The sequence below is a fragment of the Mirounga angustirostris genome, unplaced genomic scaffold, assembly GCF_029215605.1.
Source record: "Mirounga angustirostris isolate CCGP_5_RB_7025 unplaced genomic scaffold, mMirAng1.0.hap1 SCAF_5, whole genome shotgun sequence".
NCBI lineage: Eukaryota > Metazoa > Chordata > Mammalia > Carnivora > Phocidae > Mirounga > Mirounga angustirostris.
In genome coordinates, this window is record NW_026991713.1 from 158750442 (window position 1) to 158765926 (window position 15485).

Below are 15485 nucleotides of genomic sequence, written 5' to 3' on the forward strand. Positions count from 1 at the left end.
TCCCTCAGAGTCATCGTGTCCAAATGGAAATAGCCGTCTTTCTGAATTTTCCCACTTTCTCTGTCTCCGGGGTTGACGCACCACATTTCCGCTGTCCTTCAAACCAGACCTCTTCATCCCCATCCTTGACTCCGCCTCCCCCTTCCCAGCCCCGCCCACTTCGTCCCGCCCTCCTCAGCCTGTAACCCATTCGCGTGGAATGGAGCCAGGAGTTCGGGCTCTGACGTCAGAGCTCTGTGAATAGCTCTGCGACTCAGTGGCTGGGTGACCTTGAACTAATGACATCATCTCCCTGGCCTCGGTTTCTTCATCTGTCCAGTAGGGCTAATGCCCCCGTCATAGGGCCATTGGGAGGATGAAATAAGACAATGCAAGTAGAGCGTTCTAGGGTGGCTGGTGTATAGCAAAAGCGTCATGAATACGAGCCGTCCTACCTACTAGTACTTACTGCTCTATTATTAGCTTGTGGCTACCTGCCGTAGACGCTGTGTTTCAGATACTGAGAACTCTGTGCACATGTTTGCCAGTGAAAAACGAAGAATACCAGATTCCGTGACTGAGTGTCTTCTCACTCGGTGGGAACGAGTGTGTGCACGCTAGTCCGTGCATGCGCACATACATTACTCCCCCTGCCTGGGACCAAGACCTTTGCGTACAGAAGGACGCCCGGGTGGGTGAGAAATGATGACGGTTTCCTCTCTAGAACCCAGCTGCCCCACCAAGCGCTGGCTTGTGTTTCATCCCACACCCTCCGCTCCCATTTGGAGAGAGAGTGGCTGAGTGGGCCTGCTGGCACCTTGTGACTAAGGGTCAAGGACTTACCCAGCTAACCGGGGCCTCGTGGGTGGCCGGCCATTGCAGGCACCAAACCCAGGTCTCAGGATCCGTGTCCACTGACTAGAGTTTGTAAACTCCTGTGTCTCTGGAGCCGGGCTGCGTCCGTCGTTCCTGACCGGTAGCCAGAGGACTGCACTTGGAGGGATCCACTGCTAAATACTGGGATCTCCCAGGTGACGTATAACGGGCTCATTACTTTGCATCTGGTGGCGCGCGAGGCATCGCCGGTACCTTAATCCCATCTCTTTCAGCAGGTGGGCTTGGCTGACTCCTCGGGGTCGGGGGTGAGGGGAGGGGACACGCCACCCCCCCCACCTGCCCCACCATCTCATGCCTTTGCCATGCAGCTCCTGACTGCCCAGAGGACACCAGGGGCAGCTCATGAGCCCTAGAAACTGCACGTCGGGAGCCCCAGGTCATGTGCCAAAGGTCATGAGGATTTTGCATTTTATGTTGCTCTCATTTCTGATCATTGAAACAACCTCTCTGAGGCAGGGGAGCGAGCCACGCCCCATTGTGTTTGGTTCTGTTTTGTTTGGGTCTTTGGTTTTGGTTTCGTTTCTTTGGTTTCTTTTTTGTTGTTGTTTTCCACCTACCACAAGTCCTTTTCTTCCCCTCTCATAGTGTGGGCGAAATGCTGAAAACTTCGACCGGTTTTTCACCCGCCATCCACCAGTCCTAACTCCTCCCGACCAGGAAGTCATCAGGAATATTGACCAGTCAGAATTCGAAGGATTTTCCTTTGTTAACTCTGAATTTTTAAAACCCGAAGTCAAGAGCTAAGTAGATGTGTAGCCCTCCGTCCTTCATTTCTGTCATTCGAGCTCAACAGCTGTTGTGGTGACATCTTTCCTTCTCATTGCCACGTCGCATCCATGTTTTATTTGCTGATGAGACTAGAGTGACCATGTTTCAGAAGCCAAATGTCCTCAGGTAGTTTGGAGCATCTCTGTGAGATGGGATGATGCGGGCGGCACGTCACAAATGTTGCTGCATTACTTAGCACCTTAGCAAGCGTCCTCCTCCCGTTGACTTTCCCCAGCATGGCCACTCCGCAGAGCCTGGGGGAACAGAAAAATGCCTGCTTTCTCTCCCTTCCTCCCAGCGCTCCCACATCACACGTTTCCCAACTCCAGGCATTCAGTCTAGATCGTTCCTACCAAATGAGCGGATCACCGGATGCTAGCAGCATTCTCTCCCTCCTGGACCCGGAGCTTGGCTTGCATCCAAGTGTACGGTTGCTTTGACGTAGAGGGAATTCCTCCATTCTGCCTGGTTTGGAGGCACCAGGAGCTGTGCCGAGCACAGGCTAAAAATAAAATCTATTTGCTACTTTTTAGACTCAAAGTGAAGGAGATGATCTCAGCCCTTTTAAAATGCCAAGAGGGTGCTTTGAGACAGTCTCCATCTAAAAGGACCTCAAGGGATCAGTCAAAAGGCAACTGGCTTGGGCGCCACCTCCATGCTGTAATTCCTGATACTCTCTGTCCCCCCTGATCACCTTCATCCTCAAACTCCTTGCAAAGGGCATTTGGCATCACCCCCCCTGAAAAGACATGGTCACTCTAGCCAGGTCCCAGAGGACCATGGTTTTACATTACATTTCAAATTTTATTTGCTTTGGGGTTTTATTTCTGTTGTTGTTCAAATGCAAAAAGAAAAAAAAAAAAACTCACTTTGTTACACATGCTTTGAAATCTGTGTCCAAATGTTATTAACCACAGTGACCTGCTTTGATTTGTCAAGAAGGCGGCTCTGGAGCCTAGCAGACCCATGCCCGCGCGGATGGGATTTGTCTAGGTTTGTTGCTGGCTTTGGAAAGCTAATTAAGCACTCTGAGAAAGACACCATTTCTTGAAACGTAGACGGTTGTATTCTTCACTTTGATGTTGTTTTGCAAGATGTTTGTGGAAATGTCCATTTGTATCTGGATATCTGTTATGTGCCATTTTTTTTCTAGCATCGAGATACAATAAAAAAAAAAAAGAAAAGAAAGAAGAAATGCTATTTCAAGAAAAAACGGCTCTCTTTGAAAAATGTGGACCCAAACTGCCAAGCAGGGCTCCTGAGGCTTCGGGACAGAAAGGAACTAAACCCAGAGCTTAACCTCAGCCCCGGGGACGGTCCAGGGACTCCTGGCAGCCTGTAATGGGATGGGATGAGCTGGCCGGGGCTTCCAACGATACCGGATGCCAAGGCCAGAGTCAAGTTTAGGGGCCAGCTAGGAGCATGGCTGGGGCTCTTGATTTTCTTATCAAAATCACCATTCCTCCTAGCTTGGACTAAATATTCTTTCTTGCGAGCAGCTTTGTGAGCCCCAAGAAGCCAAGGAAACCCCTTGGGGGGGAGAAATCCCCTTGCCTACTGCCTCCTTCTATTCCCAGGCAGCCCTACAGAGAATTCTTATCACAAGTCGAGTGATTTCCAGAAGCACCAGAGCTTCTAAGAGACCATCAGGAGAACTTTACCAACTTGAAAAGTGTCCTTGAAGGAACATTTCTCATCTTTAAGAAACCCATGATTGGGATTTCCATATAGGCAGAGGCCCCTGGCTCACTCCTGTCTGCCCTTGGCTTCTCCATCGTGGTAGCAATGTTGACCCCATGTGGGGCAAACCCCAAGTCCCAGCTGACAAGCTCAGGAAGTTAGAGAAGGAAGGAAATCGGGGCAGAAGCCTCCTCCCCCCATTTTCTTGTTGGGGACACTGGCATCCGGACAGAGGAAGTGACTTGCCCAAGGTCAGGCAGCTGACTCAGTGCGGGACTGTTTCTGCTCTGTAGCCCGTGTCTCTGAGCCATGCCCACCAACAAGCAAGTTATCTGAGGTCCTTCGTCTGGCTGTTGGGTCACCAGGTCTTTCCTTGGACCTGTTCTCAGGAAGATAAAAACCAGGGAGAAACATTGGGCCATTGATAGATTATTTGAGACAACATTAGAGAACACTGTAAGATAAGTAGGTAGGTAGATAGCTATACATAGATGGATGAATGGATAGATAGGAAGAATATATTGTGTATACACGCTGCACATTTGCCAAATTTCTGTCATTATTTTTTCAAAAGTTGAATCGTTTGCAGAAAGAGGTACTCAAGCCAGTCTCTGTTCCCCTAACACACCTTGCTGAGAGTTGGCCAGGAAAGTCTTCTGTGCAAGTGAGGGATCCTCAGTCAGAGTGCCCCGCAATTTCTTTTTCCATCACCACTTTAAGTCCGAAGGAGACCAAGAAACAGAGCTTTGAGAATATGGCATCTCTGGGCCATGCTTTGCAAGTTTATCCTGGAAGAAGGATTTCCCACTTCTCTGTGCAGTCATCCCCGTATTCCACCCCCCATTCAGTCATCCAGGGAGCATTCATTGAGCCCCCGACTGTGTGCCAGGCTCTCTGTTGGGTGCCAGGAGCACAGTGGGGAACCCCAACGATGCAATCCGGGGCGGCAGTTGTTAATTAAAAGCATGATGTGATCTAGAGATAAGCAGTCTCTGAGTTAGTCAGGGGAGGCTGCTTACAATAAAGAAAAAGTCATCAGAAGTCTTCAGGGCGCCTCTTTCTCTCTGTAGACCACAGTTTGAGGCTGAAGGAGGAAATGCAGCAGTGGCCCCTTGACCCAGATTTCTGGGACAATCCTAGAGTGCAGTGGGTGGGGAAGGACAGGGGCTAGATGGGAGCTGGGGTGGGGTGGGAGAAGGCCAAAGGCACAGTCTCCATGCTTGAACAGACCATAGAATCACCAAGATTTGAGCAGAGACAGATACTCATATAGAGAGAGGGGATTGGTTTTACAGCTCGGTTCTGAGTCCTGAATCTCACTTCTTAAGAGTTTTCTCACCCAGATTCCTGCAGGCATTACCCTTTCCAGCCCTCGGGGAGATGCTCTTCTGCCAGCACACTGCCCCCAGCTTGACACCACCTGGTTCTTCTAGATGAGACAAGCTGAGATTTTCCAAAAGAACTTAAATTAGGGAAGGAATTTAAAAAAAGAAATTAAATAAGAGAATCCAAAGAAACCTAAACACAGTCCGTATTAGCCATGGCTAATTGTCTGCCAGGATCCAAGAATCATCTTTGGCATTTCTTAGACTTCTCACTAACCTGCTCCTCTTCTAGGAAAGGGTGGGGCCATGGTCCTAATGACCTTGGGGAATCAACACAAATACAATGCAATTAAGTGGCAACTCCATAGGGAATTAATAACCCTCCTTGGTTGAGTGATACTCTGCTCATGTGGCTTCAGATGCTATCCACCCAAAAAAAGAATGGTCCCAACAGAGAGGCCTATCCTCTCCCACCTTCTAGAGGTAAAATTCAGGGGTATTTCCTAAGGGGATCTGCCCACGGGACGAAATCCCTAATGGCAGGTTCTATTTGGACCATGTGACTGTTTGAAGCCCGAGACCTACCAGCACAACAGATGGGGAAGAGCTGTGAAAGCTGGGGCTGGTGGTAAGGGAACTTCCGGGGATGCCCAAAGGCAGGGAAGGCCAGATGGGGTCGATGTTCCCAGGGGAGATCTGAAAAGAAGCAACTGCCTGCCTTCTAGCCCCAAATCTACCTGGGGCCTACACATAGCCCCACAGCTCTCAGACCTTGAAGGGGCCTAACAGTTCAGTCCCTACTGGGGCTCAGAGTGGACAGAGACCGATGTGAGGGACCCACAGAATCAACAGGAACAATTTCATTGCTGCTATAGAGTGGGGTCTCTGGCTCAAGGACAAGTGTATGTTGGGGAAAAAAAAACAAGAGGCAAAGAGGCTCATCCTTAGTCGATCTCCATTCATTGATTCATTCATTCAACAAATAGTTGTGGACAGCCTGCTGTGTGCCAAGCCTTTTTCTTGGCCCTGGAAATAATGGTAGTGAAGAAATGGGTATGGACCCTCCCTGCCTGGAGAGAGGCAATAAATAAGACAATGTCTGATAGTACGTGGGTGCCATGAAGACAATTAAAAGGATGCTAAGGTATGACTTGTAGGGCCCAGGGAGGGATGCACGGGCAATATTAAAGGAAGGGGTGATGTTTGAGCTTTTCTCTGAACACAAGAGATAACACAGCCCGTGCCTGGGACAGCATAGGACAGGCTGACAGCCAGCAGAACAGGATAAAACAGATGGGTGGGGCATGGCAGGAGATGGCCCACCATCTAGAAAGCAGCTCCATCTGCATCTTGAGCCCACTGCAGTCTAGCGACACTTACTGAAGTGTGTTCCCTGCCCCCATCCCCCGCCTTCACTCCCACACCTCAACACAAATACAATGCAATTAAGTGGCAACTCCATAGGGACATTTTACCTGTCTCAAGGGAGCAGCCTGAAGGAAGGAATTCTTGTGGGAGGTATTTGGCAACAGGGAATGAGCCCAGCAATGAGAAACCCTACCAGTAAGCGCCCATTAGAAGCAAAACCTAAGTCGTGAATGGCGATTGACTGGACTCCAGCAAATCAGTCAATACTCAATCTGACCCAGCTCTGGCTTCAGCGAGGCAGACCCAGGCGTTCTCCTCGGCTAACCTGTAATAAACCAGCCATCAGACTCTCTCCCCTGACCCACCCCTGCACCCAGTCGGAGGGACTGAGGTGAGCCCTAATTAAGCGCAATGTGGTCAGGTAAAGATCACTACCCCATTGTAAAACCTTGGGCAAGTCACTGTATCTTCCTGCACCCGTTTTCTCCTATGGCAAACCAGGGAGGGTGAGGACTCCAGCCCCTCCTGCCTTCAGGTGGGTGGTGAGGATGGGAGGGAACGAGAGCCTGCAGGACCCTGAACAGGTGAGAACATCATACAGACGTGAGGTGTTTTTATTAGCCCACACTCTGCTGTTCCCTGGAAAAGGTTGCCCCAAATTGTAGTTAGTAACCTGGGATTAATGCCCCCCCCGCCAAAAAAAAAGAAATATCAGGCTAACCAGGAGAATAGAATTTTTGTTTGTTTTAAGGCTGCCCTTACAGACCTTACTTTAAGCTTTGGGTTTTGTTTCATATAGCTTGTTGACTAGATACATGCTATGCTGTAACCATCCTTGGAGACAGCCTGTGGCTGATGAAGACCCAAATTCTAGTCTGTGGGTGGGTCTCTGAGCATCCCTTCAAAGCCTAGTTAGCACCAGGGGATGTGGGGTGGACAGTGGTCAGCTCCTTTCGTCAGGCAGCGATCTGATGTCCCCACATGACACTCCACCTTCTTGGCAACTGAGTGGTTGTGCAACCGCTCTCCTTTTTAAAGAAAGGAGCCTCCTCGCCACAGGGGTCGCTGCTGGATGGTTTCCTCTGGGACACTCTATCCCGTGACTAATTCTATGACATTTTACATGGTAAGAAGTAGTTTCCAGTTCAGTTCATCTCAAAGCCAAAGAAAACAGAACCCACACATACCCACAGTCCACTTTATGACAATCCTTAAAGAAATTCAATGTTTCCTTTCCTTTCTTAGGCAATCGCCACCAAGTTTTCTCTCCTGAAGCCAACATACAATGTGAAGTGAAAGGCAGGGGATAGTATGTGCAAAGCACCTGCTAAACAACTCAGCACAGGGCTCTTTCTGACTCTGCCCATGAGATGTCATCGGCTTCCCACTAACTGGCAGGTGTGGGTAGTGTTTCCTTCTTATGCTGTGTTAATGTGTTTGCTTTCCATTTGGCAGAGAGACAAGCGAGACACCTCCAACTTCGACAAAGAGTTCACCAGACAGCCTGTGGAACTCACGCCTACTGATAAACTCTTCATCATGAACTTGGACCAAAATGAATTTGCTGGCTTCTCCTATACTAACCCAGAGTTTGTCATTAATGTGTAGGTGAATGCAGACTCCATTGTCGAGCCTGGAGTGTAAGACTTCAGGTCAAGTGTATGTATCAATTCTAGTCTTCCAGGATCCATGGTGCATATGCTGGCAGTCAATGTGTGGAGGGCTTGTCCTCGAGGGCTTTTCTTTGTATGTGTAGCTTGCTAGTTTGTTTTCTACATTTGAAAATGTTTAGTTTAGAGTAAACGCTTTCTCCAATTAGAGAGGTACAATTTTCCAAACTTCCAGAAACTCATCAAAATGAACAGACGATGTCAAACCTACTATGTCTGATACCAAAATGCTTCAGTATTTGTAATTTTTAAAGTCAGAAGCTGATGTTCCTGGTAAATGTTTTTACAGTTATCCTACCATATCTTCTTTGAATGCTAAGCATGACTGGTATTTTTAAAAAATTGTGAGTAAGCTTTGCAGTTACTGTGAACTGTTGTCTCTTGGAGGAAATTTTTTGTTTAAGAATTGATATGATTAAACTGAGTTAATATATGCAAACTCTCTTGTTAATGTGTCTGCTTCTAAATAGGCCCTGGCACAGGGATTATAAACTGGAGAGCCCCAGGCCGAGGCAGCCGGTAGACGAGCTTTGTTTTGCATGCACACAATTTTATTTCGTTGTCAACATTTAAAAAAATGGGATATTTTATATAAATCCTGGGGTTTTCAGATTCACTTGAAAAAAAAATTGGAAGACAAGCAGCCCTGGGCCTGGTTCCCCTGTGGAAATAATTCAACCGAACTGAGAAATGGCTGTCTCCTTTAAAAGTGTGGGCTCACACTCCGCCACAGTCTCCACCATGCCCTGTTGTGTTACACTCCCTATCCACATACCTGGCCACTGTAGACGGGAGGCTGAAACTTCTGCCATTTGAATCACAAGCTTAATGACCTCAATATTTTCCTGTGCCCAGAATCAGGGGATCTGCTCAGTGATCCATTCAGTGTGGTTTGCGTGTATTAAATCCTCAAGCACAAAGCACTTAACAAAGATTTCGTTCCATCTGACAAAAGTCAGCAAGGAAGTTGCTGTCAGTACAAGGAGAACACTTTTCTTTCTTTTTTTAAAAGAGATTTATTTATTCTAGAGACAGAGCATGAGCGGGAGGGGCAGAGGAAGAGGGAGAGAGAGAATCCCAAGCAGACTCCGTGCTGAGTGCGGAGCCCAAAGCAGGGTTCCATCCCATGACCTTGAGATCACAACCTGAGCTGAAACCAAGAGTCGGATGCTTAACCAACTGGCACCCCAAGAGAACACTTTTCTGTGGTCTACGAGGATGTCACTATCTGTAAAACCACTTACTTTTTACTGTTTTCTCCTAATTTGACATCAGGGGGGAAAAAAAGTGTATACCCTTTTCTCCACAACCCACTCTCAGAGATCAGAGTGGCACATTAATGAATCACAGGGTGTCAGCCTGATATCTTCTCTGAATGAAATCATGCTTCTATTTTCTTTTTGAAAGATGTGCTAATCCAATCTATCACACATGCCTTCGTAGCTACTCATGCCAGTGGGTAGCAGAAAAGAGCAAACCCGTCACACCAAGTGTGTTGTGACTCCACAGACTATTCATCTCCTGCCTCCTTGGAAAACGCCCAGTAAATGGACCATCGGACAGATGCAGTGAATCCATTGATCCTCATGCATTCTTTGCAGAATTTTAAAAACTCTGCCAGTTAAAATTGGGGAAAGCCAACTTAAACATAAGGAAGAAACTGTGTGTTCCATGCATCACATTTAGAAAACAACAATAAGCAGGCTTTCTATAGACCTTTGATGACATGTTCCATTTAAGATGATAATACAGAAGAGCTTGCTATTGCTACTTCTGGTTCTTCCCCATGTCATGCCGGCCCCTCCTATTTTCTCCCTCTGCTGGATATAAACCCATCTTTCCTTTCCTAGATGTTGAGCACCCACTTTGAGCCAGGCACAATTCTGGCTGCTGGGAATATAGAGACCCAAAAGATAGCCCAGGACTTTCTTTCTCTTTTTCTTTTTTTTAAGATTTTATTTATTTCAGAAAGAGAGAGCATGAGCAGGGGGAGGGGCGTATGGAGAGGGAGAAACAGGTCCCCTGCTGAGCAGGGAGCCCGATGTGGGGCTCAATCCCAGGACCCTGGGATCATGACCTGAACCGAAGGCAGACGCTTAACTGACGGAGCCACTCAGGCACCCCAAGCCCAGGACTTTCTACTCACAGGGACAAGAGGATGCAGAAGTCCCAGCCTCTCATCTTCCTAGAATCATGTCCAGCGAGAAATGAGTGGGAGCTCCTATAAAAGTCCTGCAGTTTACTCTGATTGGCTCAGCCTGGTCACATGCACACTCCTTAACTGAGCATTATGTCTGGGGTGGAGAGGGGAGGGGCGGAGGTACTTTGATCCGTCAGACCTAAGTTGTATTAGCTCTCTGTTGCTGTATAACAAGTTACTCCCCAACTTTAAAGCAACCAATATGTATTAGCTCTCAATGTCTGCAGGCAGGAAATGAAAGCTAGGTGTGGCTTACCTGGTGGAACCCCGTCTCATGAGGTTGCAGTCAAGCTGTTGGCCAAGGTTGCAGTAACATGAAGGATCAACGGAGGGAGAGAGGATTCACTTCCAAGCTTACTCACATGGTGGTGGCAGCTCCAGTTCCTCACCAGATAGGCATCTCCAGAGGACTGTCTGGACATGGCAACTGGCTTCCCCCACGGCAAACGATTCAGGTGCCCAATCTGGAAGCCATTAATTTCAGAAGTGACATCCCATCACATTGCTGTTTTCTGTTCTTTAGAAGCAAGTCAATAGGGATGCCTGGGTGGCTCCATCGATTAAGCGTCTGCCTTCGGCTCAGGTCATGATCCCAGGGTCCTGGGATCGAGTCCCGCAACGGGCTCCCTACTCAGCAGGGGGCCTGTTTCTCCCTCTGCCTCTGCCCCTCCCCCTGCTCATGCTCTCTCTCTGACAAACAAATAAATAAAATCTTAAAAAAAAAAAAAGCAAGTCAATAAATCCAGCCCACATTCAAGGGGAAGACCTTACCCAAGGTGAGCATCCTCAGAGTTGGGGGCCCCTGGGCATCATCTCAAAGACTACCGACCACACACATCATGAGCTGGACTTCTGGAGCCATGGGTAGACTGCCACCCAAACCACATGAACTGAGAATGAGCAAGGGATTGCTCTGAATAAAAATTGGAAACTGTTCTTGGAATAAGGGGGATGTATGCTCAGGAAGCAAACCATAATGGTGGACTCTCTGCAGATGGGAATTTTGGTCTACCCCAAAGATCCCTCAAGTTTAGTAATGTGTGAGAGACAAGCCACTAGTGAGAAGTAATTCAAGAGAGACTCAGCTGGCATTGCACTTTGTTCTCAGAGGTCTCCATTGTGTCATTGCCAAGCTCACTACCAAAGGCAAGGACCTGAATTTGACCTTCTGATGAGTTGTGGTCCTTTGCCTTCAAGGGACTCAAAATTCACCAAGAAGATGAGTTGGTGGGAACATACACATGATATGAGTCTACGCCAATTATCTAATACTGAGTAACAAACCACCCCAAAACTTAGTGTCTTTTAAAAATAGCCATTTATTCAGTTCACAACAGTGTTTTTTCTGATCTGACCATCCCAGTGCCTCTCTGATGGTCTTGCTTGTATGTCTTCAATCAGCTGGAGGGTCAGCTGGTGACTAGATGGTCTAGGATGGTCTCATTCACCCGTATAGTGTTTGACAGCATCGCTGCTCTAGAGGAAGTTCAGTTGTTTGCTTGTTTTTGTTCCGCAGTTCTCATATGTTCCAGCTAGAACATAGACTTCGTCATCTGGTAGTTTTGAGGACTCCAAAGAACAGTAATGGGAAGAAACTCCAGTAAAAAACATTTTTCAAGCCTCGCTTCTGTCAGGTTCACTGCTTTCCCATAAGCCAAGGTCAAGGGGTGGAGAAATAGCTTCCACTTCGGGATGGGAGGCACTATAAAAACACATTACAAAGATGAATGTACATAGGGATAGAATAATCCATAACTAATTCTGCATCTACTACCCAGTCCCTTAATGGAACCATTCATGAACTTAGGGAGCATCAGAAAAATAAGGTAGATGGGAAAGAAATCACCAGGAAACTACCTGGGTTTCCCCCATGGTCAGGCCACACAGCCCACCAGAAGTCAGTCTTACTTATCTCTTCAATCTCAACATACAAAGACACGATGCCAGAGTTCAGGCTTGCCCATTGAATAACCAGAGTCAACTTGAGAGCTGATGGTATAGGCTTTTTAAGCCAATGAGGACAAAATTCTGAAATCCTCAGATGTTATTTCTGCCATGGTTCTTTTTCTAACCTCGAGAAATCAGAGAGGAATGCAAAGCAAGATAAATGGGAACCAAATCTGGGACACTCAATCCAGTACCATCTATCAATATCGGGCTCCACAAGCCCTAAAGCCAAATATCGCAGGTCCTAGATCTTTGCCGGTTTTGATCTGAAATTGCTTTGACCCACGTGGAATTCTGTGGTTTATCATTTCCTAGACATGCAATGCTGGCTCCCAAAGTGAATCCTGACTTCCCAAAGCAATAAAAGTTTGAATTCTAGAGGCCTTGCTCAATGATTAAACCACACTCTCTCCACCACAGATTTTGTCCCATAAATGCAAGTCTCCCTGGCAGATAGCCTGCCCAAATTAGGCCAGATGTCAGGGTAAGATTATAATGGTGTTTGGACAAGAGACAGAAGAACATTCAATTCTGTTTTCAACCAGTTACTCTCCCCAACAAAGTCCAAGAGGGAAGTAAATACAAAAAGGGCAATGACTAGCAAATGAAGCGTTGATTACTATTTGAAGATTGGACTGCATATCCCATTGTGGGATCCTAACTCTAAGGTGAGCTGGATTGCATAAAGAATTCCTACATATCATGTGGGTTGTATTACTCATCTATCACTGTTAACAGATTACCCCAAAACTTAGCATCTTCAAACAACACACATTTTTTGGCTCACAGTTTCTGTGCATTGGGAATCCAGGCACAGTTTAGCTGGATCCTCTGTTTCAGGGTCCCTCATAAGCTGCAGTCAAGGTGTTGGCTGGGGCTGTCACTGACTGTGGTCTCATCTGACAGTTCAACTAGGGAAGAATCCACTTCTAAGCTCTCTCACATGGTTGTTGGCATATTTCAGTTCCCTGGGAGCTATTTAACTGAGAGCTTCAATTCCTTGGTAGCTCTTGGCTGGAGGCTGGTCAAAGTTCCTTGCCATGTGCACCTTTCCAAAATGGCAGCTTGCTTTATCAAAGTGTACAAGCTAAGAAGACAGTTGAGCAAGAATACTAGTGAGATGGGAGTTCCATTCAAGTCACTGGGTCCAGCCCACACTTAAGGAGAAGGGATTACACAGGGGCATAAATAGGTGAGGCAGATATTATTAAGAGGTATGTGAGAAGCTGCCTACCACATGGATGGTAAGGGCTTCCTCCAAGAGACCTAATACAGGGTGGAGTATGGGACAGAAAAGGGGTCTTTGGACTGTATCTAATGAATGTGCACAACCTTTTTTTGTTTTTAAGATTTTATTTATTTGAGAGAGAGTGAGAGAGAGAACACAAGCAAGGGGAGAGGCAGACTCCACTCAGCAAGGAACCTGATATGGGGCTCGATCCCAGGACCCCAGGCTCATGACCTGAACTGAAGGCAGATGCTTAACCAACTGAGCCGCCCAGGTACCCCAAATGTGCACAACCTTGATCAACCTGATCAACCCTACCCCTTGAGGTGAAGTGGGGATGGCGGGGAGAGGGCACTACAGTCATCCTTTCCCTGACCGAGAGCTTCTGAGTTGGTGCGGGCAGTCAGACCAACACCATTTATCCAAATGGAAATGACCTTCTCCTTGGATCAAAAGACTCAGATCCCTCATGAACACAACAGAAATCATCATTTATGTAAGCCCGCAAGATTTAAAAGCCCTTAGTCTCAAACTAGAGGAGTTTCCTTGAGCCTCTAAAACATGGGCAGCATCAGATTCACATCACTGCCCTCGTTAAGCAGCGGAAAGCCAAAAGCAACCATGGTAACTTGAGTTGAGGAGCCCCTGAAGGTAGTGGATGCCAAGATTATCCTCAGGAAGTTCCACTGGGTAGAACCCAGAGGAGGTCTTATGGGGGAAGACAACGAGAAAGGGGAAATACTTAAAAATTATGTTAAGGGAGAGGAAACTCCGACTGAAGAAAGGAGCAAGCAGAAAATGACTCCAGATCCCATCCTCTGTCATCTCCTGGCTCAACCCTAGGCTTGAGGGTGAGTTTCTCTTCTGCTACAAAGGCTGAAACTGTCAGATAGTCTGTGACCGCAGAGAGAAATTATTAGAGCTGAATATGAATGACTATCTTTCATCATTCATTCGCTAAATCTCTCTTTAAGACCAATGACTGATCCAGACGGGGAACAAAACATGGGCCCAATTCTTGTGCAGCTGATGCTCTAGGAGGAATTCGTGTTAAATAGTGAATAACACAATCACAGATAGCAGCATGTACTATGGAAAACAAGAACGACTGGGAGGGGTGGGATAGTTGGAGTGTCAGCTGTTTAGCCTAAATGCTCAAGGAAGGTCTTCTTGAGAAGATGGTAGTTTGAGCTCAGGGACAATGAGACAGAGCAGAACACTGCAGACAGAGGGGACAGCAAAGGCCAGAGCGTGAGGCCCAGCCCGCCAAAGACCAGCAAGTAACCCGTGTTGCCGATGAACGCTAAGTACCGGGCGAGGTGAGGGAGATGAGGCCAGAGAGGAAGGCAGGGGCCAGATCCAGTAAGCATTTCTAGACCTTGGTGAGAAATCTGACTTTGTTCTAAGTCCAGTGAGAATCCCTTGGACACAGTATTCATTTCCTACCATGGCTGTAACAAATTATCACAAGCTGTGTGTCTCAACACAACACCAATTTGTTGTCCTACAGCCTGAAATCCAAAAACCAGTCTTGCTGGACTAAAATCAAGGTGCTCGCAGAGCAGGTTCCTTCTGGAGGCTCTAGGGGAGAGTCTGTTTCCTTGTCTTCTTCACCTTCTAGAGGCCACCTACATCCTGGGCCTGGCTTGTCACCTTCAAAGCATATCACTCCCATCTCTGTGTACCTTGGCACATCTCCTTTTTTGTCTGTGACTGTCCCCAGTGTGACCACTTTGGACCCACCCAGATAACCCAGGATAATCACCCCAGCAGCCCATGATTCCTGATACATCCGCAAAGTCCCTTCAGCCGTGTGAGGGAACACATTCGCAGGTCTCAGGGATTAGAACATGGACATCTCTGGAGGGCCTTTCTTCTGTCTCTCCACAGAGACCATCAAGAAAAGGGTTGACATCTGATCTACCTTAGAGAACACGTGTGCAGGGGTTGGAGGAAGAGCAGGAAGACCAACAGAGACCATTGCAATAGGGCGGCAAGAAAGCAGAGGTGTGCTTGACCACTTTGACCACCACTGTTGAAGAGAGGAGAGGAAGAACGGAGAGAGGGAATGTGATTGATTCAGACCGTCCAGCCGAAGTGGTTCTACTCATTCTCAGCAGGGTGGTCTCTCAGCCATCCTAGGATCAATCTTTTTAGGAACGTGCAGGCTCTGTGTGACTTTTCTGAAGGGAAGAGGCCAGTATTGGAAGGGAGGAGAAGCAGAAAGCCCAGGGCTTTGGCTTGATGGAGTGAGTAGAAGAATGACCACCCCGAGATTTCGAGTCCTAACCCTGGAATTTGTAAAAGTCACTTTTTTTTAGTTTTTACTCTTCAGGAAAAGGGTCTTTGCAGATGTAATGACACTGGAGGATCTTGAGAGGAAGAGATTACCCCGTATTACCAGGGTGGGCCCTAATGCTGTC

The 15485-nt window shown here is 47.4% G+C and overlaps 1 protein-coding gene across 2 annotated transcripts in view; it reads left to right on the forward strand.

Moving 5' to 3' along the window:
• The window catches only part of PRKCB (protein kinase C beta), a 326799-nt gene extending 318673 nt beyond the window's left edge, over positions 1-8126 (forward strand). Inside the window, exon 17 of one of the 2 annotated variants that reach the window (XM_045875171.3) lies at positions 7473-8126. In XM_045875171.3, coding sequence (XP_045731127.1) covers positions 7473-7625 — 153 coding nt within the window. In that variant the 3' untranslated portion in view covers positions 7626-8126. Of the gene's footprint in view, positions 1-1461 lie in introns of both variants that reach the window. The other variant, XM_045875170.3, reaches the window with a different exon arrangement.
• Positions 8127-15485: the final 7359 nt, after the last annotated feature.